The sequence below is a fragment of the Ahaetulla prasina genome, chromosome 3 (genome assembly GCF_028640845.1).
Source record: "Ahaetulla prasina isolate Xishuangbanna chromosome 3, ASM2864084v1, whole genome shotgun sequence".
Lineage (NCBI taxonomy): Eukaryota > Metazoa > Chordata > Lepidosauria > Squamata > Colubridae > Ahaetulla > Ahaetulla prasina.
The window spans coordinates 68,364,872-68,391,361 of NC_080541.1; the positions used below are offsets into that span (position 1 = coordinate 68,364,872).

Consider the following 26,490-nt stretch of genomic DNA (forward strand, 5'->3'; position numbering starts at 1 on the left):
CAAAGATCTTGGAGTTCTCATATCAAATGACCTTAATGCCAAAGCCCACTGCAACTACATAGCGAAAATATTTGCAGATCCCTTGCATCCTGGACATAAACTGTTTCAACTCCTACCCTCAAAACAACGCCATAGAGCACTGCACACCAGAACAACTAGACACAAGAACAGTTTTTTCCCGAAGGCCATCACTCTGCTAAACAAATAATTCCCTCAACACTGTCAGACTATTTACTGAATCTGCACTACTATTAATCGTTTCATAGTTCCCATCACCAATCTCTTTCCACTTATGACTGTATGACTATAACTTGTTGCTGGCAATCCTTATGATTTATATTGATATATTGATCATCAATTGTGTTGTAAATGTTGTACCTTGATGAACGTATCTTTTCTTTTTTGTACACTGAGAGCATATGCACCAAGACAAATTCCTTGTGTGTCCAATCACACTTGGCCAATAAAAATTCTATTCTATTCTAAAAAGGCCCTAAGAGTTGTAAACCTAATTTTACGCAGCTTCTTTTCTAAAAACTCTACACTACTAACTAGAGCATACAAAACATTTGCCAGACCTATTCTTGAATACAGCTCATCCGTCTGGAACCCATACCACATCTCTGACATAAATACAATAGAACGAGTCCAGAAATATTTTACTAGAAGAGTTCTTCACTCCTCCGAAAACAACAAAATACCTTATACCAACAGACTTGAAATCCTGGGATTAGAAAATTTACAACTCCGTCGACTTCGACATGACCTGTGTTTAACACACAAAATCATCTATTGCAATATCCTTCCTATAAAAGACTACTTCAGCTTCAATCACAATATTACAAGAGCAAAAAATAGATTCAAGCTTAATGTCAACCGCTTCAAACTTGATTGCAGAAAATATGACTTCTGTAACAGAGTTGTTAATGCTTGGAATTCATTACCTGACTCCATAGTCTCTACTCAAAATCCCAAAATCTTCAGCCAAAAACTGTCTACTATTGACCTCACCCCATTCCTAAGAGGACTATAAGGGGCGTGCATAAGAGCACAAAAGTGCCTACCGTTCCTGTCCTATTGTTCCCTTTATCATATCAATTTGATATAGCTGATGCATATTTTTTACATATATGTATATATTTTCTTCAAAATATGTTGTTTTATCTATGACAATTGTTTGTGCATACTGTTGTGACAAAAAGAAATAATTAAAAAAAAAGTTATTATGAACAGGAAGCAGTGTAGAAGATGACTAAGCTGAGCCCGAGGGAAGAGTCAAAGGTTCCTTTTGTGCCCATAAGTGATCTAAGTCAGCCACCTTAAATTCCGTTGACTCTTATCTACTACCAATTTGCTTTGACCGTTAATAGTTTGGATTCTTGTAGAGCGCTTTAGCATGCAATAAACTTTTATTCATTTGAATTGCCTGGATTCTGATTTCCTGTACTTGACAGACAGAATTACAACAAAATAATGAGAGAAAGAAGGATCAGTAAGGACTAGCTGAGAATGGCTGAAGCAGAGAATGAACTGAGGTTTGCAAGAAATGCCCCAAGGAATAAAATACATTATTTCAGATAGCTCTGAAAAAAGGAAAGGAAACAAAAAAACACGATGTAGGTCTGTTGAAAAAACAAAGCAAGGAACAGGTTATGGATGATAGTGAGAAGGCAAAATGTTTTATTGCATTTTTTAGTTCTGTCTCCTCTCTGAAGAGAAAGCCATGGTACTACAGGTAGAAAGTGGGAAATGATCTCAGGCCAAACAAGATCACTCAGCTAATTTAAATTACTTGATTTTTTTGGAAACAAATGAAATACATCCTAGATATGGAAGAAAGTTGTAGAGGTGATAGCAGAACCACTAATTGTAATCTTTGAAAACTCCCAGGGAACTGTTAAGTTTTAGAAGGTTGAACAAGAACAAACGGTGTCTATTTTCAGAAAAGAGAAGATCATGCAAAATTACAGACCTCTCAGCTTGATATCTACACCAAGCAAGATCCCTTAGCAGATTATTTAACAGAATATCTGGGAGTCTTTGCATAAGCATGCAACACTTAAAAAGAGTCATCACGGATCTCCCATAAACAAGTCATGCAATGCTACTGTCATCTCCTTTTTTGACAGAGTGACTAACTTAATATTTTGACCTCAGCAAAAAGTTCAACAAAGTTTTTTATGCTGTCCTCATTAATAAAATGACAACATTAAGTAGAAAATGATACAACTGTAGACATTTATAATAGACTGAAATATGGTCAAGGGGGTGCTCTTAAATGGCCCTATATCAAATTAGATAATAGTACTGAGTGGAGTGTCAAAGGTACTAAACAGAGTTCTGTGCTGTTCAACATTTTTATTAAGGAGTTGATAATGATCATCACATCTGAAGATGACACAAATTTAGGAGGATGGACCTACAGTTTAAAAAATATATAGATTCAAAAAGGTCCACAGATAGGCTTGAACAATGGAATGAAATGAACAAAATAGAGAGAAACATGAAGCTCCACATCTGGGTAAAAATATGAAATAAATATGGGAAAACCTGGCTGTACGTGTGAAAAAATTCTGGGTGTGTAAATAGATCACAGGTTGAATGCGAACCAACAGCATGATGCACCTGCTAAAAAGACATGCAATTTTACAATGTATTAGTAGGAACACAGACTGAAGACCATGAGAATTAATTGTCCCATCTACTTTATCCTGATCAGGTACCCATCTGAATACCATATCCAATGTTGACAAATTGAAATGTCTACAGAGGACAGTGGAAGTTGCATTTTAGCATACTTGGGTTGAATAGAAGATGGTAGGGCAATTAAACAGTATGGATCTGACCTTCCTTTCAAAACATTGTTCTTTAATTCTGGAAAAGTGGTACTTATATTACAGAATTACTAACTGAAAGTTCTGGAGTTCTTAAAAATATTAAACAATGATATGTTTACTGTAATATAAATTGATACATAGGGAAAGGGCCTAAACCTAAAAATGCCTGGGCGCCAAATTGCTCTAAATCTACCATACCACTCAAAATATTTACACCGATTATAACCTTTTCCGTACAGCAAAGAATGTAAATTTACATGTTTCATAAAGGTAAAGGTTCCCCTCGCACATACATGCTAGTCGTTGCCGACTCTAGGGGGCGGTGCTCATCTCCATTTCAAAGCCAAAGAGCCAGCGCTGTCCGAAGATGTCTCCGTGGTCATGTGGCCGGCATGACTCAACACCAAAGGTGCACGGAACGCTGTTACCTTCCCACCAAAGGTGGTCCCTATTTTTTCTACTTGCATTTTTATGTGCTTTTGAAACTGCTAGGTTGGCAGAAGCTGGGACAAGTAACGGGAGCTCACCCCATTACATGGCAGCACTAGGGGATTCAAACCGCTGAGCTGCCAACCTTTCGATCGACAAGCTCAACGTCCTAGCCCCTGAGCCACCGCGTCCCTACATGTTTCATAGATACTGCTTATTAAACAAGAGCTATTTGTAGAAAGCAACAAATTCCTGTATTAATATAGTCACTTGCTTAAATGATGACCCCCCACACACACACAAATCAAAGAATGGAACAGAACTGACCTTGGATCGTGGTGGTGCTCGGATGTACCATTTACAATCAACAGCCTCAGAATCAGAAGCTTTCCCTTCTTTTCCGATCTGCACCGATTCCACAATTCCTTCAGATCCTCCCATTTGAAACTCACAAACTGAATAACAACAAAACATAAAGATCAAACAAGAAAAAAATCAGATCAAATACAAAGGTTTTGAAGTGCTATGGAAAACTGAACATACCGACCTGGCAATGGTTTCAAAACCCCAAGATCTTTGAATTCGGGATCTGAAAGTGAAACCAAAGAAGAAACAAATTAGCCTGTTTTCCCCAACACTTTTAGAAACATTATAATCTATCTCAATCTTAATTATGGGGATCTGAAGAGAACTATTAAGTTGAATTTTTAAAATGAGATTTGTTCTTTAAAAAAACAAAGTTACCCTCAGGTGGTTAATTTGCTAATTTACTGAATTTTCCAACAAAGGGTAATGACTAACAAAAGCAAATACATTTAAGCACACAAGAAAAATTCAATTAAAATGATGCCCATAAAACAGACTAAATTCAACTAATTATAACTCATCTGAACAGCCAACCCAGCAGCTGCAGCTAAAATCTACCAGCTATATAATAGTTACCTGCTGGCGCAAGAAAGTAACAGAGAAACGAGCTTCATTTCCTCTTTCGCTAAAAATGCATATTATCTGCACTCTTTAAAAAAGGCAGGGCTAATATAAAAGTTAAATGAGATTTAACTGCAGTATACATTTTATTAAATGAAAATTACTTTAAATGTAATTTAAATGATTGACCTCCATGAATATAATGATTTTCTCCTTCTGTCATGTTAAAATATTGCAATTTAGATGCCAGGGCTCTGGAAGCTTCATTCAAGTCTTAAGGGAAACACAATTTAACCAGGACTGGTGTAAGGTACCGGTATATTAAGTCGGATTCTCTTTGAATGTTCTACCAATATCACTCTAGCTCAGTGATGGCTAAACTTTTCTGGACTGAGTGCCCAAAACGTACATAAACCCCCAAAATGCAATGCGCGGGGCCCCCAAGCATGCACCCTTCCCTCCATGCATGCAAACGCGCCACCCACATGCGCCCCACCCCCCTATACATGAGCATGCAGCACTCCTGCATGCACTCCACCCCCATGCATGAGTGCACGGTCCCCCGCATGTGCCCTGCCCCCTGCGCATGCACATCAGGGACCCAAAGACCAGCTGGCTAGCGGGAGGCGAGTGAATGCGCAGCGGAACTGAACTGGGATGATGGCTTGCATGCCATCAGAGAGAGTGCTGTGTGCCACTTCTGGCACACGTGCCCTAAGTTCGCCATCACAGCTCTAGCGCCTTCATCCATTTTATTACTGCACTTCCCTTGAAAAATAGATCTAATACCTAAGACCCTTCTCTGTTTCCTATTCCAAAAGCTTTTAAAGACTTGTCTGCCCTGATGTCTTTCAGTTCCAAGAACCATCAAGAAATTATTCAAATCTATCAGCCTGAACATGTAACAAATAGGGTTGTCAAAAGAAGCAGAATTATATAGCATTTGTTCACAGTTTGCTAAACAACTAAGGGTTTACCACATCAAATGGAGGATCCTTCTGCCCATATCTTCAAGAGAACTAAATAACCAGACATAAAAGAATACCACATCAGCACCCCTCTAGCAGATTTACAAACCTTAAGCATGCTGCAAATGCTACTTTTCCTGGGTTAAATATATCCTATAGCTGGGATTAAGGCAATAATTAGTTTGGGTTGGTAGTTAAGGCATCAGATTAGAAACCTTGCACATAAAGCCAGCTGGGTAATATAGGAAGGCAGTGATGGCAAATCATTTTTGAAAAACTTTACAAGAACACCACAGGGACTAGTCAGTCAATTGCCAGGAGTCAATTGCTAGGAGACACTCCCCCAAAACAACAAATGAAATAAAATGCATTAAGTTCTGAGGAAGTAAACTAAGATTTTAACCAACTGTGTTATTATGACTACTTTGGGTAACTAATACTCAATGGTCATTTTATCTTTGAACCTTTGAAATTGTTAGAACATGTACCATCAGGATATGGTACAATTAAAAAATAGAAGGAAATGGAAGACATACACTGAAATATTTATGAATAACACACAATTTTATCCTTCTATTTTGTACACATGTTAAAACAGGATTTTATACTGTGTTTAATATTGTATATGATCTTCTATTTTAGTGTCATACAAGAGTAGTGAAATTGGAAATTGTAATGTATTATTTTTCTTATAAAATTATTTTAGTATTTCTTCTTTTCTTTTTAGTTTGTATTTTTTAGCCTTTTAAATGTATATTTTTTCTTGTAAATGTATAATTCAATGATTTTACATAAAATTTAAATAAAAGTTTTTCTTAATTATATTGCTAATTTTTTTTGCTCAATATTTTTTTAATTATTAAATTTTAAAAATGGCCCACTAATTTCATTTGCACCTTTCTCTTCCAACAATGAACTCAGCTATTTACACATGAAGTAATGCCACTTTATACTCACAAAACATTATTATGTGGCTTGGACTTGATCTATTTGATACTACCCAGGCAAAGTAACAAGCATACATAAAGGAAAATGAGCTTTCCTTTACAAAGCTTACAGAGCAGAGCAAATAATATTGTAGTTATGTTCTGACTGTATCATCCTACTCAATATTTACAACATCACTTTGTTGAAATTATAATTACTAACCATTCTCTCAGAACAACCCCATGTTGAATTTGAAATATCAATGTGATTTGGGCATGGTCAACTGTAACCAAGGTATGACATTGTCATGTTTAATTTGGGTACAACAAAGTTAAATTAATAACTCTTTACATATTTTTGTACTTTGCTTATCTTTGATGTTAATCAAAGTTTCTTATAGGTCAGTTACAATCATATTGTAATATTTATATGCTATAATAAATATAGTTATATGTTACACTAAAAGAAAAATCAGGGATAATTGACCAATTTCAGGGAAAGCATTTCAATCTCAAGATAATTATTTTCCAGTTCAAAAGATACAATAATGAGTACCAGTACAGCTTGCTTATCAACTGCCTCATGCATAAATAATTCGAAGTTAAAATTGTTCTGAAAACGTAACTTTGCAACCAGCATCTCTCTTTCTCTCAGTTACATGTTCACCATTACAGTCATCACAGTCAGTTAGTAAGAACTATTCTGTGCCTGACCTGGTTTCCTACATCTTGCACAGAAGAGATATCGGAGAGAAAGGGATTACAAGAGGATAAGCTAGCATATGGTGGGAAATACACATCAAAAGGAATTTGCTAGCACTGGCTATTTGCCTGGTGTGTATAGCCCTGGTAGACAACTCCAGCTCAAAGAGCACCAACGACTCCATGGTTCAAATCTAAACTACATATATTACATTCTATTAAAATTGCCCAGAGGTTTAGCTGGGGAGGACTGAATCTAGCACAGTCAAGAACAGATGTGGACTGGATCATGCAGCATGAGATCCAACTCAGAAAAAAGATCAAGTTTTGGAAAGATGGAGAAAAAAAACTTTATGAGACTTTTCTATAACCATAGAGAACTTAGAACTCCGCCGACTCCGACAAGACCTGTGTTTAACACACAGAATCATCTATTGTAAGGTCCTTCCTGTTAAAGACTTCTTCAGCTTCAATAGCAATAATACAAGAGCAAACAATAGATTCAAACTTAATGTCAACCACTTCAATCTTGATTGCAGAAAATATGACTTCAGTAACAGAATTGTTAATGCTTGGAATACACTACCTGACTCTGTTGTCTCCTCTCCAACTCCTAAAAGCTTTAACCAAAAACTGTCTACCATTGACCTCACCCCATTCCTAAGAGGACTATAAGGGGCGTGCATAAATGCACAAAAGTGCCTACTGTTCCAGGCCTATTGTTTCCTTTCAATATATGTTCCTGTATATAATGTTGTGACAAAATAAAAAATAAAAATAAATAAATAAATAATATTTTGCTAGAAAGAGGAAAGAGTTGATTCAATATGTTCTGTAATATGTTAAATTATATATGTATCATGACCCATAGAAGTTGTTCCATTGATATTCAAAAGCTCAAAAATGAAGTTATTTCAACACGGGGGTTATATGGGACTCAAATGAGATCCCCTTACCACTAACAGTATTGCTTTTTGAGTTAGATACAGGTCACCTTCAAGGGTTGGTTGACAAAGATCACTCGCAAGTCTTGAATCACTGGCCCGTTTCCTCCCAGATGGGACACACTGCTGTATCAACTGAGTTTAATAAATGACTATCTCCTTCACTGAAATTATATGGCTGTTGAGCTGGAGAATCCACAGACTGCAGGGATGTTCCTCAGGGATGCAGTCCCATTCAGAAAAGGTGCATCTCACATATCCTGACATTCAGCTCCTAGAATCAATAAAAGTGTAGCCTTTGCTCTAAACACAGCTGCACCTTATTTTATTTTACAGTTCTTTATATTCAGAGTAGCTCAAGTATCGTCTAGCTGAGTTCTCAGAAAGAATAATTATAGGTAACTATCATTAGCATATTAATGGAACTCGTCCTAGCCCGGAAATTATCCTTTCCAATATCTTCATGTCAATATCAATATTGAGGGAAACAAATCAGAATCTTGTGGGACAGTCTACTTCCCCAAGTAATCAAGCAGAAGTTTTTCGATATTATTTTGTAACCCAAAAAGAAAGGAATAGAAACAACACATTTCTGATACTATAATTGTGTCCATCTGCCAATTGCGCCTTCCCTTATTTCAAATGCAGATGATGGCATATATCACATTGGAAGATGAACATATGAGTTAAGGAGTTGTGTATGAAAACGGAAGGCCATGAAATATATTCCGGATATATTCACAAATTGGGCATTTGTGTCTGTCACATTCTGGTTGTGAGTTTGTATCTGTTTCTTACTGGAAAAAACAATTTTCAATTAGAACTTGATAAACAAGTACTCGCCTATATCAAAGTCTATGAATTTCATCAACCCAAATAAGTCATGGGTACTCAATTCTATGTTTTAATAATGCTATGACTACAATTCCAAAGCAGCACAACATTTTCTGTTTCAATTCTCTTATTCCTGGGTCTCGGACTGTGCTTCTTTATTATTTTCACTTTTCTGTGAGTGCTGTAGGCTGATGAATATTTTTCAGCTGTGTCTCTCTGTCTATGTTATCACCCAGGTGGGCAACACTAGGCAGGCCTCCTGAGAATCTTTTATTTCTCCTCAAGAGGGTTAAACAATTGACCCTCCACTGACCACTCAGGCTCCACCCTCAGTTCCCCAAACAACAGCCCATAAACTACCCGACCACAAAATCCACAAAGCAGAAGACCAGACAGAAAGCAAGGGTAGGGCTCAGAGCAAGGCAAAGGTCCAAGACAAGAAGCAGTTTTCCCAAAGGGCACAATGAAACAATACACAAACGCAGTTCACAAACATGGGCACAGTTCAAACCAAAAGGTCAAGAGCACTTCTCAAAACAAGATGGGCAAGGCAGGTCTAAAAGGAGAATCTTCAGGACTAGGGCAACCCAAGAACAGTCCTCAAAACAAGGATCTTTTTCTTTCGTGAGCTTCTGTTTCATCGTTTGCAGGGAAACAGAAGCTCACGAAAGAAACACCACGGAGATCTGACCTGGGGTGATGACACACATGCCAGCAGAGAGGGCTCTGTGTGCCATGGCTTTAGGGGGTATTTTTTTCTCTTTTTTGTTTTTGGCAGGTCCCCACTTTTCCCATTTTCCTTTGATTTGTTTTTATTCTATGAAAATGTCTTAATATAAACAAATAAATAAACATTACCAGGAGAAAGGTTAGAAGGAGAACATGGTATTCTGCACTTCTTGGGCCATCTCTGTAGCATTTCACGATCTCACCAAACTATAAAGCAGAGGATGACCTAAGAAGCCCTATACAATAAGTGTCCCTTTTTTGGAATGTGGTCTAATGAAAGCAATGCAGGCTTTTCCCTTTTCTAATTAGACGTAATACCACCATCATAGCCAAAAGGGCTATTTTAACAAAAGCATCCAGAGCAGTGGGTGTTTGTGGCCCTTTGCCCTTTTGGAACCAAAGAGTGTCAAAGTTCTGGATTAGTTCAGTCCATTGTAAAGATATCTTTCTATAGCTTATACAGCAGGAAGTGTTGCGAATCATTTATGCCCCTCTTTCCTGCTCAGTGGTATCTTCCTTGTTACAATTGGGATCAATTATTCTACAATGACATAATTTGTAATGTTTTTAGTTGTCTCCCCCGCCTAGCTTTATCTTTATTTGTCTGACTGAACCTGACATATTCCAACTGCTTCTGCTTGATTCAGCTTCTTTCTCCCCTTGTGGGCCTTACAGAAAGGACTGGAGTGAGCTTAGGAAAAGAATTGAAGGGGAAAGTATAGAACAACCTGAGGCAAAATAATTAAATGACACAAGACCCAGGAGACCTAAAGCCCATCTGCAGTGCTGCAGGATTCCAGGTAAATATTTGAGCAGATACAAGAATAGACCAAAAGAAGAGTCTCAAGAATCTTTTAGCAGGTAGCTGAGGCTGGAAACTGACACTATGCCAGCAGTGATAGGCAGTTAAGTTGGAAGGTCAGGCCAGCTGCAAAAGGAAGAAGGAAATATGCTAGCCAAGAGAGATCAATTCAACATGGACATTAATATTGTTTTATCAGCAACGCTATGTATTTGCATATGATATCTGCAAACTATCCCAGTAATACAATTCTGGGTTGCAGAAATGTTTTTTCACTGCATCCCTTAATGACTATTTTTAGACTTGCCTCTTTACTCTAAGCCTCGGAATTTCTGGAGGTCTCCTTTCTATATAACTAACCAGTACTGACTGCTTGGCTTCCTAGTTCAGAGAAGGTTGGCCAGACGCAACTACATTAAGGAAATATGTACCCCCAAAAATCTAGGTCTTCTTTTACATACCAGTCATACTTGCAAATCTAACTCTATCAGCAGTGAAAATATATGTTACATTGCATATTGCTCCCCTTTTTTCCTGCTTTTAGTCTTTTTTTCTGGTGGAAAGATTGGAATCTTAACCCAGATCTCAACCCACATATTGATCGTGGACCTACTCATTCCTACTTCTTATTTTAAATAAAGTAGAACAGTACATTTGTATTGATTAGGTTGGAATCCATATAATTATAGCAGTAACAAGCAGTGAAACCCTTGTTCAGCACCCTCAACCATAATGTAACTAGACATCATGAGGTGTTTGGATACCAATAATCAATAGCACCATAAAATAGATTTATAGTCACTTTCCACCAAGAGTGTCCCTACTATGCCAGTCTCTAGCATCCTAAACTTGATGAGTGCTGATAGTACAGAGAATACCAACATGGAATTAATCAATTGTGCTACATCTAAATTGTATCAACTGAAATGCACATTCTTTGACTCCTTCCTACTCCATTCTGTAAATTAAAGTACAGAGCTAATGCCAGTAGCATAGGTCAGGGAAGATTAAGTGACAAGGAAAGCAAAATTATTTTCAAATGTCTAAAATCAGAGGGGGCAAAAATCAAAGGGAAGAAACCAAGTACAACAAAGGCAGAAGGCTTTGAAATCACAAACACATCCCTGACTTCTTTCAAAAGCAAAGCTTTCTTTTAGACTCATTGAAAGATGAAAGGGCTTGAAGAAGTATGAAACATCTTAAGCTATTAATGAAATAACCAAACCAACCTTGTAAGAGCTACTAACTTAGATTTTATAACAATACAAGTAGATTAATTTATCTACTTATTAACATTTTTCAATTTTTTAAAAATCTCTTTGTTATAAACAAAACCAATCTCCTAAGAATTAATCTGCATTCAGTGATAACTACAAATAATTCGAAGTAATTGCTATTGTTAAGCCCATTTCTTTCCCCATCTGTTCCCTTTAAAAAAAATATATCCCTTTGCAGTGAAGCTATATATTTAGCATTGTACTTGGTACTGCTCTCCTCTTCCTGTTCAATTCTGATATAAGATACTACTAAGTTTACCAGTGACAACCATCTCCTGACTCTAGATTATGCAGTCCTCACATGACCTAATCTAAACCCCTTGCCTTGCTTGTTGTTTCCCAGCTTTCTAACCACAAAAGTATCTGATAGAATAAGAGGAGTCAATCACTATGTTTTGCTATTTCAGATAAATATTCTCAGCTTATTTTTGACCACCCAATGGATTCCAAAAACAAGACTCATGAGTAAAAATGCAAAATACAGATTTGATTAGAAACATGCAACAAAAAATATACCTCACCTTGGACATTCGGTTTTGGTTCACTTCCCTTCAAGAAATAAAATATTCAAAGGTTGAAAAATCAACACAAGTATAAGGTAAAGGTAAAGGTTCCCCTCGCACAGATGTGCTAGTTGTTCCCGACTCTAGAGGGTGGTGCTCATCTCCGTTTCAAAGCTGAAGAGTCATCACTGTCCGAAGATGTCTCCATGGTCATGTGGCCAGCATGACTAAACACCAAAGGCGCATGGAGTGCTGTTACCTTCCCACCAAAGGTGGTCCCTATTTTTCTACTTGCATTTTTTACATGTTTTCGAGCTGCTAGGTTGGCAGAAGCTGGGACAAGTAACGGGAGCTCACCCCATTACGCAGCACTAGGGATTCGAACCGCTGAACTGCCAACCTTTCGATTGACAAGCTCAACACCATAGCCGCTGAGCACCGCGTCCCATTAACACAAGTATAGGTGAGCCTTAAAATGATAAATTATTATCATGGCAGAACATTCAGAATGACAGAACATTCTAGTCTAGCTACTACAATCTTCTTGAATAAGAAATAATACTCTTTTTTTCCCCTTGAAGCCTGAAAAATTCTGCAGACAGGTGCTTATCTCATCAATAGTCTGCGTCTGTCACAGATAACACAGAGAAGTTAAAGCAAAGGAAGACATGGCAAGATCAACCAGCAAGAAACTACCCTGTCCTTGAAGTCACAAAACACACATCTCACATCCTTACATGCTTTGCAAGCAGATTAAACACTCACAAATAATTCAGACAAATCGCTCCAAATTAAACTGCTCAGCGTAATGGCAGCTTTCAACCATTCATAAATCATTCCTTCTTTCAGCTACAAAGGCAGTGTCCTACCAGAAAATTCTACCCAGAATCAGAAACTGAATATGGTAGTACCAACATTTTGCATTGTAGCAGTATTGTTGTAGTACCAACAATTTTGAATACTGATTTCTTTGATTAAAATTATGGAATGCTGTTTTATTTATATCTATGTTGTATGTGCAAATAAATGTATTTGTAAATGTATTTACAATACATTTATTTACACATGATTGAATCAACTTTCAGGACAGCTGATAGTAGGAAAAGGTATGTAACAATAAATCGCAATGGGGGACTTTATACTTTGCCAAATATGATACAGCTACTCAGAAACCTCTCAAATTAAATCAGTCAATTTTTTTCCAAGAGAAAACTCTGCACATAATGACCAGCAGCTCATTATAAAACCAGAAATCTTTTTTTTTTACACAGTATAGGGTTTAGATCCTCATTATTCTGTACATAAAAAATATCTAAAGTGCATGAATAGTTCTCCTGTCCTAGAAGAATGTTAGGAAGGGTTACCACATAAAAACTGCTGATTTCCTCTAAGCAAGACAAGATCATGACAAAGATGCCAAAAATGTAACATCACATCTACCATATATACTGACAGATACACTGAAAAATGTAGGCCAAACTAAAATAGTGGTCATCTCCATTTTAAAGCCAAAGAGCCAGCGCTGTCTGAAGACGTCACTGTGGTCATGTGGCCAGCATGACTAAATGCCAAAGGTGCACGGACCGCTGTTACCTTCCCACCAAAGGTGGTCCCTATTTTTCTACTTGCATTTTTTAAGTGCTTTTGAACTGCTAGGTTGGCAGAAGCTGGGACAAGTAACGGAAGCTCACCCCGTTACACGACACTAGGGATTCAAACCGCTGAATTGCTGACCTTTCAATTGACAAGCTCAGCATCTTAGCCACTGAGCCACCATGTCCCTAGCTTATCCATAGATGGGTTTATATAATGGTACTTTGCTACTTGATTGTTTTTAAACTCATTGAATTTGGTACTCAGCCCATTTTGATGCAAACATTTTGCCCTATTGTTCTTTGGTACTCAATGCACAAGCTAGAACTTGTTGGTTTCAGCTGCTTTGTAACTCACTACATTATTCCATATGAGAAGAAATTGTTTGGTACTCATCATTTTTGGTACTCATCATGTCTCCGAGAACCAATTAACGATGAGTAGTGAGGTACTACTATATACCATACATTATTTACTCCAAGGCAGATCTTTTTGTATCTTCCTTTTTACTTATTAAAGTTACATATATCATCCTTTCTAGGATAATTTTTTGCAAAAACCTCTGAAATCTAAACAATCAAACATAATAAATATTTGTGATAAAGATGCCATGCAGGGCAGTGTAGTAATGGCTCTGTTATCCAGCCAAACAGACTTTATTCCTTTGCATATTTCATTTCTGTCTTTTTCCTTTTCATAATTTGTTTTTTTTTATATATATTTTAATAAAAATTTAATAAAGTACCCTGTTTTCCCCAAAATAAGACATCCCTGATAATAAGCACAAGCAGGCCTTTGAGCACATGGCAGTAAGGCCAAACGCTTATTTCAAGGTTCAAAAAAATATAAGACAGGGTCTTATTTCCGGGAAAACATGGTATATTAAAAATTTGTTTCTAGCCATATTTAGTGTTTAAAAAGATAAACTATTGTTTGGATTGTTTATGGATAAACTAACAGTAAAATCAAATTCCAGGAACAATGAAGATAGAAGCTAAGAAAGCTTTTGTAGGAGGAATGGCAGAACCTAGGGGTAGAGTTAAAAGAGGAATCTGCCTAGAGTCTCTATGTAGCAACAAACAGACTAAATCGAACCCTTCTTGAATTCCACTGACCCTTGTCTAACATCAACATAGAAGGGAAATCTTGCACATGGAGGAATGATCCTCAAATCTGGTGAACATGCTAATAAACACCATCATATTCACAATCAATCTCTCCAATTGGGTAGGAAGAGGGCTTGTGGCTCCTGGGTATGGTTGAAGGCCCATGTCCTCTCCACCACAGGAGGCATGCATAGTTGCTTAATGATCACCACTGTAAGAACCAGGATTCCAGTCATTGAGAGAATCATCTTGCTTAATCACTGCTTTGCTTAACGATCAAGATTCAAGGTCCAACTGTCATAGTAAGTGGAAGACTATCTTTACGTGAAAACAATTGATAGTTAGATGTAGCTGCAGCCTGATTACATTCTAGTATCATTAAGACAACATTTATAATTTTTAGAGATAGAGTCAATGGATCTGAGAATGGAGCCTCCTAAAGCAAAAAACTTCATTTATGATGGTACCAATGCTTAAGTTAATGGAATATTTAGATTGCCATGCTGTGGTTTGTTTATTTTGGGGCCTTTAGGTATGTTCCTATTGTGGAATGTTTTGTAATAGAGGGAGCTACGTGTAGCTCCCACGTAACACCGCTCCTGCGCAGACTGCACTGGCTACCTGTGGCCTTTCGAGTGCACTTTAAGGTTTTGGTTACGACCTTTAAAGCGCTCCATGGCTTAGGGCCTGGGTACTTACGGGACCACCTGCTGTTACCGCATGCCTCCCACCGACCCGTACGCTCTCACAGAGAGGGACTTCTCAGGGTGCCGTCCGCCAAGCAATGTCGGCTGGCGGCCCCCAGGGGAAGGTCCTTCTCTGTGGGGGCTCCCACACTCTGGAACGAGCTTCCCCCGGGTTTACGCCAAATACCTGACCTTCGGACCTTCCGCCGCGAACTGAAGACACATCTTTTTACTCGCGCGGGGCTGGCTTAAATTTTATCGATTTTAAATTTTCTATTATTAATTTTAATGGGGTTTTAGTTTTATATATTTTAAAGTTTTTTTAGGCCAATTATAAAATAAGTTTTTTAATTTGTATTTTAAATTGTATATTGTATTGTCTGTTTTTTACTTTTGGCTGTACACCGCCCTGAGTCCTTCGGGAGAAGGGCGGTATAAAAATCGAATAAATAATAATAATTAATAATAATAATAATAATAAACATGAAAATTAAACAAAAAAATGAAATATTATTTATGGCTCCCTTTAGAAAATAATGGGATTATCATAAGTAATAATTATTGATGGTTACTGACTAGCCATATATATATATATTTAGAATTGCAAATTACAGCAAAAGACTAGTATATTAGAAGTAAAATCAAAATAATAGAACAAAGAGTTGGGAAAAGAGAAATATTATTGGCCCACACTTATGATGTAGTGTCATTCTAGTTGGACAAATTTTATTTATGGGCTCTGAAACTTGAATTCAGACCTTTACTAATCAAATAAACTAGATCAGATCCAAATTTTATTAAGATGAGGAGCCATTTCAGTATTCCTCACATTTGGCCATAGTAGCAAGATCTATTAGGTATTATCATTCAAAAGTCAGACAACATAATGATACATACTGAATAACGCACTGTATATATTTGTTTTCAGCTTGTCAACTTCACCCTTGAGTCAAAAAGGATGAAAGAAATAATGAGCAATATAACCATCTTGTTAGCATGGAAACAATTTCAATTTTGATATAAATAAGTTTAGTCTTCAGAATCTGGATAAGTACAAAATGAGTGGAACTACAAATAAGAACAAATATTTGCTGGATTGCTATTGATAAGCATGTTAATCATAGCAAAAATCTGTTGCCTCTGCTTTCCAAGCTCAAGAATAGTTCCATTGACAGCAATATTGCAAGATCTGTTTGTACGTACCTCTAATACTTCTGAATGAAGCCATATGGATAGCCCGGTGCATTATAGACTGCTAACCGGTATAGAAATATTTCTGACAGGCAAGAATAGATGAGCATTTAACACATGAATGGGCTCACAGATAAAATGAAAGCACATAAACCACATGGAAGATCTTTTTCATTCATTCTTCTTTATATGCTCCCCACCCCATTCTAAAAATAAAAATGTAGTGGAGCCAAATTCATTACTGGAAATGCTACTGCAGTGATACATTGCCCAATGGAATTGAACCCACTCGTGATAGCACACAACTTGCTTGTGCTTGACTCATGTTTTGTGTCATAATGATTCATGGAAAAATTCTAAAAATGAAAGAAAGAGGCCTACCTTATTTCTTTAAAACAGCCCGATGATTCAAACACTTCTAAAGCTAGGCTAAGAAACTAAGTATGCATGTATTCACAATAATACTAGGAGTCACAGAAATGGAAACGATAATTATATGTGCTGAAGAGAAGTTATTTATAAGAGAAGATAAGTTCCTTATAAAGCTTAATTCCTGATTTATGTTGGCATTGCAACTTGCGGTTGGACAATTTCTCCAAAAAAGGATAAATTCTCCAGTAACACTTTCCTTTGCTAAAACCACTGAATTAATAATGTGAACAGAAGATCCATACAGATGAAGAAAGTTGAAGAGGTCAGTCTCTCTTCTTTACAAGAACAGCACAGAAACTTCACACAGTTCAGACCTTTTAATGTACAATGAACTTCTTTCGACACTAAGGAGAAATCTGTTTAAATATTACATGCTGAATCAATGGTTCTAGAGATTTTGCTTTGGCTGCGGCATACCAATATATCACAGTAAGAAAATACTTGTTCTGTACAAATTATCAAATTTAATAATCTTTTTATCTTATCATAGACATATAATGATGCTTTGATTTATTTCCCTGACACAGCAGAGTTGCTACTGTATTCAGGAGACTGCTGGTCTTGGAAGCAGAACAGAAACAATAGTATTAAAATTTCCTACCCACATCCATGTAGTATAAGAATCAGGAGAAAAAAGACTGGATTTTCTAGTAGCAGTTGTCCGAAAAAGCTAGCACTTCTTTTTCACTACACAATGGCAGATGGGATGGTTCCTGTTCTGTCAGATACAACCTATTAATGCCCAATGTTAGTTGTACACCATATAGTTACCAAGCATTAGAAATAGATACAATTTAATCGAATTTATTCTTCTGATAAGATGGACCATCAAGAGATTCCAGTGATACAGGCCAGATTGGGAAGTTAGAAAAAATAAAACACAGATGAAAGCAACAGCAAATCCTTCCATATTGTTGCCAGAAAATGAAGATGCACATATGTGATCATACCATATCATGTTCAACTTGAGGGAGATGTTATATCTTTTATACAAACTAAGTAGATACAAGCCTTTAGTAAGCAATTAGGGCAGAAGGTTAACTCATCTACTTGCAGCTTGTACTTACTCTGAGGGTCAACATAGCTAGAAAGTTATGTGCAATGAAAGATCCTTTTAAATCACTCCAATTGTATAAAGTTCTAACACCAAAACCTGCTTTCAGTTCAGGTTTGGATTCATTACTAAAACTTGTGATTGCTTTATTAGATAGTGGATAGCACAAAAAAGGTCCTGTATAAGATTTTAAAGAATTCTCCACTAAATTAAATCACAGGAAAGGTGATGAAAGCACAGTCTCAGGTAGAAAAAACTTGGATATTGGGAACTAAGTCAGTACAAGGCAAGTAAGGGTCATGGGAAATTCCCAACATATTGATAGGAAACCAGCAAATGTCCAGACGCCAATGGCTGAGTACTAATGCACACTGTCTGAACAACGAACAGGGGGGACTAGAAATACTAACACTGGGCATCACATATGATCTGATGATACAGGTAGTCCTTCACTTAAAGAGAACCGAACAAAAACTCCCATCACTAAGTGATGGACTCATTAAGGGAGTTGTGTCCTATTTTACTACCTTTTTGCCACAATCGTTAAGCAAATCACACAGTCACTAAGTGAATCTGGCTTGTCCCATTGACTTTACTTGTCCGAAATTCCCTGAGAAGGTAGCATATGGTGGTCACATGATGTTGGGATGCTGAACCATCCTAAATACATGCCAATTACCCCAATTTTGATCATATGATTGTGAGGATGCTGCAATGGTTGTAAAGCTGAGGACTAGTTATAAGTCACTTTTCCAGTACTGTCATAAGATTGAAAAGTCATTAAATTAATGGTTGTAAGTTGTGGACTATTTGAATCATAGAGGTCTGATTGAATGAGTTGGAACTAGAACACAAAATCCAAGATATAGATAGAATTTAAAAAAAATAGAGTTAATGTAGCACTAAATATCAAAAGACCTTACATCTATGAAGAAATCTATAAATATAGTAACCTTTTGAAAGCATGCGGATAAAAAAAATCAATACCATTGTTCAGCTTACTATATGTTACTGAACTAGCTGCTGGAAACCCTCCTAGGTATATTTTCCTACATTAACTCACCAAATTCTCAAAAGAGCAAGCTATACTAATAGGAGACTTCAATACTTGCTAAGTTTTTCTTTTTCCCCAAAGTAGGAAGTCTAACTGACTAACAAGGAGCTACTGATCCAATTCTACAGAGGAATTATTGAGTCTGTCATTTGCACCTCTATAACTGTCTGGTTCGGTTCTGCAACCCAACAAGAAAAACACAGACTTCAGAGGATAATTAGAACTGCAGAAAAAATAATTGCTACCAACCTGCCTTCCATTGAGGACCTGTATACTGCACGAATCAAGAAGAGGGCCGTGAAAATATTTGCAGATCCCTCGCATCCTGGACATAAACTGTTTCAACTCCTACCCTCAAAACGACGCTATAGAGCACTGCACAAAACTAGACACAAGAACAGTTTTTTCCCGAAGGCCATCACTCTGCTAAACAAATAATTCCCTCAACACTGTCAGACTATTTACTGAATCTGCACTACTATTAATCGTTTCATAGTTCCCATCACCAATCTCTTTCCATTTATGACTGTATGACTATAACTTGTTGCTGGCAATCCTTATGATTTATATTGATATATTGACCATCAATTGTGTTGTAAATGTTGTACCTTGATGAACGTATCTTTTCTTTTATGTACACTGAGAGCATATGCACCAAGAAAATTCCTTGTGTGTCCAATCACACTTGGCCAATAAAATTCTATTCTATTCTATTCTATTCTATTCTATCACTCTAACTGCCAATTTTGTTTTTCAAAATGTGCTATTAAAAAAAAAAAGATGAAGTTATCCTGGACATGTCAAACATCACGTCTGTGACTACTTAGACAATATTGCTACTATTTCCAGGTATCAGCAATGTTTTATCAAGAGCAAGTCCTTTCAAACTAACCTTATTTATTTTTATGACTGAATGAATACTTGGTAGTTTAAGGAATACAAGAAAGTTTCTTATGGTATTTTTGGAGGGACTATGAATAAATGTGCATTATGTCAAGGTTCTGACCGATGCCCTACTAAAAGCAGGAGCCCTGAGACATTTATCAAGAAAAATCCAGTTGTTTATTAGAAGTGCCATGTCGGCACGAACTAAGAAAATTCTGACTTCACCCAGTTCACGCCTTGCTTCTGACCCTGTTGCCCCTTCCCCCAACGTGTGTCACCAGTCAGAGTCCCCAACAAAGCAATTTTGCAGGTCGTAGAAGTCACTCCCTCCGGCCATTGCAGGTCTCCATGGAGATGGCCTTGATTTCGGGCAGCTAGGATGTTTTATTTTGACTGATGTGTGAATTCCTCGGTGCAGCTGTGAGGCGCGATTTTCCATCCCCCTGCCTAAGGCAACTTGGGACCAGGTCAGGAAAGCTTCATAAGTTGACACATTAGAGGATAATTTGATTCAATTGATTCACAGCTGGTTGAGCAATTGGATCCATATGATACTTGAACTTTAGTTCTGGGCTGACCCAGAGAGAAGAATCAATTAGAACTTGTGTTACTCAACAACTTTGCATGAAGAGATGGCCATATAACAGGAAGCTTTTCAAAATAATTTCAACGTGATCTGGACAAAATTGATCATTGAACTCCAAGGTGTTCGTATTCAGTGTGCAAGAGTCTGCAATTAGTAAGAAAAACAAAACGCATAGTTTCAAGCCTGAAGAAACCTCCTTTGGCATTGGTTCACATGAGCAAAATCTAGAGATCTCTGTGGTCGAACAGCAACTAAAAATGCCAATAAAATCTTGAATTAATTTATCAAAGGTTTGCACTCAGATCAGTAAGGGTACTATTTCTATTGTGTTTTGGGTTACCCAGACTGATTATACTGGGTTTTTTTCCTAAATGCTACATATTAAAAAGGGAAACGAGAAGCTGAATTCAACACAGAGGAAAAGGAACCCAGTAACCAAACTCTATGACAAATGGTTAAAAGGGTTGGGCATCTCCAGCTTGCAAAAAGAAGACTGACGGAAGATATAGCAGTTTACAGATATCTAGAATATAGCTATTCTTTTTGTGACTAAGGCAGGACAATGTCCAAATAGAGAAAATATATGAAATGAGATTTGGGTTGAATATTAGGACGGATTCCCTAATATTAAATAATGAAACACTCTTCTTAGAATCTATAATTTGAATCTTTTCAAATAGATCCAGATGACCATCTGTCAGGAATGCTTCAGTGGATTCCTGCATTGAGTAGCGAGTTGGATATAATCCCTGCAATTTTCCTTCCAATCATACATTCAGTAATTCTATCATTCTAATCAGTCTAGGCTTGAAGTCAAGATGTGAATCATTAACAATGGAGGTGCCATAGATATAAATGATGTCTTTTTCTTAAAATGTCAGCCCTTAATAATTATCACCTTCAAATTACCCAGCAGATATGGCATAATCCAGTAATAAAAGGGCTGAGGATGTATTTCTCACAGAAGGATTTAAAAAATCTTTTAATATTCCATAAAGCTTCTGCATTTTAGTTTACAAAAATGATGAGCAAATAAATGTTGCTAGTTTGGATGATTAGATGGAAAAAAGAAAGGCAAATATCTTTATAGTATATTTTGAGGCATAATTTGCACTGAAGAGTAGCATACACACACACACACACACACACACACACACACACACACAAAGAGGGAGGGTGTCCCAGGGAGACGAGCAGTGTTCTGAAACAACAGTATATGAATTAATACAGACTTCAAGTGCTAATGACATCCTTTAAACGTCACTGTATTTGTGTTTGAGAAACTTCAGCATTGATTAAAATAGTTCAATAAAGCTATCATAGAAATTAACAGATGAACATTTCTGAAGATATAATCACATTTATACTTTCAGCAAGCATATTTCTTGGAGTTTGACCCAATTCAGGAGCCAATCTCATTAGGATGAATGAGGATTAATTCCCAATAATTATGCTTAGGTTGGAAGTTCCTGCTACAGTGATTTAAAATGAATTTATCTGTAGAAAATTAAGCTCATATTTCAATGTTTTCTGGAACCAAATTTCATGTTGCATTTGTTGTACCTTTTACATGACCAATACAAGGGTTATATTAGAGGTTTCTCAGATGCAGATGTTTGCACTGAAAACACAAAGGCCTTTTAAAAAAAGGATGTGGCTGGAGCGAAATGATAAGAGAGGCAGGCTTTTGCATCTGTAAACAGAGTTACTGATTCTATTATTGCATGGCCTGGAAAAATTACAAGCTTTTCAAAAAATCATCCTGAAATTTCAGCTTTTTTTTTTCTTACAGAATTTCATTCTCCAAACTGCAGAAACAAAACAAACCATATTCTGATGTTACTAATCTGCCAGAGGTGTCTAATAATTGATATTACTATATACACAAAAATATGAAAATGCAGCTACCACATCTTGAGCTGGTGTTGGCTTTCATATGCAGTGGTTCCTTCACAAATAAACAGATAAATTAATAATAAAATTGTTGTAATATATCATCAGTAACATAGCATCGTCAGTAATATAGAATCAGCAGATCCAAACAGTGGGCCTTTTGGAATTGACAGATGGAAAATGTGTCACTATTATTACTCTGTATGCCTACAAGATAGTGTTGGCTCCTGGAAACTTCTTCAGCAAGTCCCTGAAGTTTTCTTGACAATAATTCCGAAGTGATTTGCTACTGCTTCTATTAGGACTAAGAGAGAGTGCCTGACCCAAGGGCACACAACTGACTTTTTGCCCAAGATGGAATTAAAACTAGTCTCTCAATTTCTAGCCTTAACCACTACACCAAATGGCTCCACTAACCTACACCACTACACCAAACTTATGATGATCTAGACCTGACCCAGTCCTTCATATCTTCTAATGGTACACCTATCACCGCTGTAATTGACTCCATCCTGAGGGGTCCTTGGTGCTCTCTGAACTTGGTTGTTTTCTTGCAGATGTTTCATTAACCAAACTACCTAACATCATTTGGGTAATGGAACATCTGCAAGAAAACAACCAAGTTCAGAGAGCATCAAGGAGCCCTCATTTCAACTCTGAGCTATAAATATTCTTCTTTATTGAAGCTGTCCTTTTCTCATCTTTCTTCTCATCTTTCCCATCACTGTAACCTTCTCTAGAGACCTAGGTGTCCACATAATGTATCCAAAGTGGCATAATTTGAGTCTGATCAAGTGACTTGTGGGTCAATCTGCTGAATGATCCATTGGTTTCTTTTCTTGGCTGTCAATAGTATTCTCCATAGCAGAGTTAAGTTCCACATATTATTGCATCTATCTTTCTGAATGTATTAACTTATTTCTCTAGAATTTATTGATATATAAATATATAAATATAAATATTTAAATATATATATAAATATATAAATATAAATTTATTGATATATAAATGCTGTCCACTACCAGGAGTTCGGTTCTGACCAGTTCAATGTCGGTAAAATGAGGCCCCAGACTGTTGGGGGAGGCCAAGAGGCTGACTCTGTAAACTGCTTAGAAAGGGCTATAAAGCACTGTAAAACGGTATATGAGTCTAAGTGCTATTGCTATTTATAATTTTATATGTGTGACCATTACTAACTCCATTTTTATATTTAATATGCTACCTATTACAGTAAAAATAAATGTGCATGTTCTAATGTGTATCCTATGTGGACATTTGGGGAGTGGGGGAGGACTGAAAATAATCTTAGAATTATATGAACGTTGGCAAAGTGGTGGCCAGCAGACTATCAGTGTTTGCTACAGTTTGCTATTATCTACTTTTTGCCTTGAATAATGCTGGAAGTATATGTTATTCCTAACATGTCAATGTGTATTTTTTTCAACAGGAAAGTAGAAAATGTTCTCAAGCCTCTTGCATCTTTACATTTAATGACAAATTTACTGCTACAGATTTTCTCATGCAGTACCGTTGCCATAAGCAGTAAGGATATATATTTTTTCTGCAAACTTGCTTGGGAAGCAGCCTAGAACAAAAGATCATGGATATCACTTTTGCATCATCAGCACCCTTTCAAATATGAAATAGAACAGAAATATACCCTTGGAACATTTGCAAAGATGCAAAAGGAGTGTTACAGAAGCTATCATAGATCCACAGAAACATTTCCTCTAATTACACCAGTATGATACTATTGTTTAATTAAGATTAAGTAATCAAGGACAAATAACCTGTTCTTATCCTCTTTTTTCCCCCTTTTGTTACATTTCTAATCTGCTTAACAACCAAAGTTGTATCACAAATTAAGCAGTTTAAAAGAGCAAAAATAATGACTTAACGTATCTTTTTGATTTTGCTCAATGGAATTATATGTAAAAAGAATGATCTTTTTTTTAAAAAAAATCTCTGCTCTCTGATGTGTTTGATGTATTCTAAAACCTATAGAAGCAAAACCACAATCCACTTATCAAATACCTAAGGGATTTTGCACATGAATTAGTATGACAGAAATATGTCACTAAGAGAATCCCAAGACAGATGTGAATAAAAATGAATGAGTTTATATCCCACAAGCAGTTAATCCAATAATCCTAAACAAATATCAGCTTTGGAAAAGCAAATCAAAACAAAGTAAAGCAGTTATTTAAATACCCAACATGCAATAACAAGCCTAAGAAGTAAATGCACAAAACAGCTAGATATAAACAATGATATCTGTAATCTAGTTCCAGATGCACATGGAATAATTTCAATAATCATTGCACTTAGAAATATTAACAGTTTTATATTCCAGTCCCATGTAAAAATTAGCACAGGATTATTCCTAAACCACATATGTGAGTTGTTTTCTGCAATATAACCCAAATTACATTTTTTTTAATTTACTGAATTTCAGCTGTTTCCCAGGTTCACTATCAACATTCTTCTGAGAATTCCAACAACTGCAACTGCAGTATTATTCAGAAATTTATACTAAAAAAGATCACTTTTTTCTACTATTTCTACAATTCTTTTCTTATCATCCAAACCAAAAACACACATGCATTTTTTTTCTGTCTCTTGGAAAAAATCTATACAGCTAGTCCTTGACTTACAGCTATTAACATAACATAATAACAGAGTTGGAAGGGACCTTGGAGATCTTCTACTCCAACCCCGTGCCCAGGCAGGAAACCCTACACCATTTCAGACAAATGGCTATCCAACATTTTCTTAAAAATTTCCAGTGTTGGAGCATTCACAACTTCTGCAGGCAAGTCGTTCCACTTATTGTTCTAACTGTCAGGAAATTAATCCTTAGTTCTAAGTTGCTTCTTTCCTTATCAGTTTCCACCCATTGCTTTTTGTTCTACCCTCAGGTGCTTTGGCGAATAGCTTGACTCCCTCTTCTTTGTGGCAGCCCCTGAGATATTGGAACACTGCTATCATGTCTCCCCTAGTCCTTCTTTTCATTAAGCTAGACATTCAGTGTCTAGTTTAATATTCATTCACTGTATTCATTCAGTGGCCATTCAGAATTACCGTGCTGTTGAAAAAAAATGGACTTGCTATCTGTGCCTAAAGTTATGGCAGTTGCAGTGTCCCTGTGGTCATATGATCAAAATTTGGATGCTTGGCAACCCATTCAGACTTACGACCAAACTTCAATTCCCCTCCCCCACCTGTGTCTCCACCCATAAACGTCATTTTGGCCTCCTGCTGCCCTGTCTGGAAGAGGGGCAAGAAGCCTCAGAACTGCCAAGCTCTGGGGCTGCATTCTATAATCTGGTCTATATGGGCTGCTCTAAGAAACGTTCAGAAGCTTCAACTTGTCCAGTATGGGGAGTTTTTAGGTGTTCCATAACACACCCATATAATACCACTGTTCTGCAAGCTGCATTGGCTTCCAGTGAACCAGATGCAATTCATGGTGGCGGTTTTCATCTGTAGAACCCTACGTGGCACAGGGCCAGGTAATTTACAGGACTGCCGGTCTCCAATTGTTTCCGCTTACCCAACCAAAACCGACAGGATGGGCATATTCCAAGTCCATTAATCAATGCCAACTTCGGGGACCCGAGAGTAGTGTCTTCTCTGTTGTGATGTCATTACTAGAAATCTGCTAAATATCTGGTTGTTCCTTCAAATTTTTGGAGCAGGCTGTTAAGATTGGTTTGTGGTTGTTGCTTTGTTTACTGGCTGTACAATGCAATAGTTTTTCGGAAATGTTATACTGATTATGGTTAAAATGTTTTCATTAACTGAGTTAGTCTATTATTTTCTGGTTTTATTTATTTATTTACTGCCCACAGACACTGCAGCAAAATGGATGGCTGTAGAACATATTTAAATAAAAAACCAATCAATTCATTAATTAATACAAATAGAAGATTCAATGCTATAGAATTATTTTTATTCAGAAGAACATGACCATGACCCAAAGTGATTAACTATAAAAAAAGTTTTGAATAAAAATGTTAAATGAATGGCTGCTGCTCCAAATTTCTACAGGAGATTCCAAAATACAAAACAAATACCATAGCATACTCACTGCAGGCACAAATACAAGAATAACACTGCTATTAGTCTGATT

The 26,490-nt window shown here is 36.8% G+C and overlaps 1 protein-coding gene across 1 annotated transcript in view; it reads right to left on the minus strand.

The window, feature by feature from the left end:
• NETO1 (neuropilin and tolloid like 1) overlaps nucleotides 1-26,490 on the minus strand; it is a 107,041-nt gene that overhangs the window by 48,980 nt on the left and 31,571 nt on the right. The window contains exons 5-6 of the mRNA XM_058178197.1: nucleotides 3,814-3,855; nucleotides 3,594-3,721 (exon numbers count right to left, since the gene is read on the minus strand). Of these exons, the coding sequence (XP_058034180.1) occupies nucleotides 3,594-3,721; nucleotides 3,814-3,855 (170 nt within the window). The remainder of the gene's footprint in view (nucleotides 1-3,593; nucleotides 3,722-3,813; nucleotides 3,856-26,490) is intronic.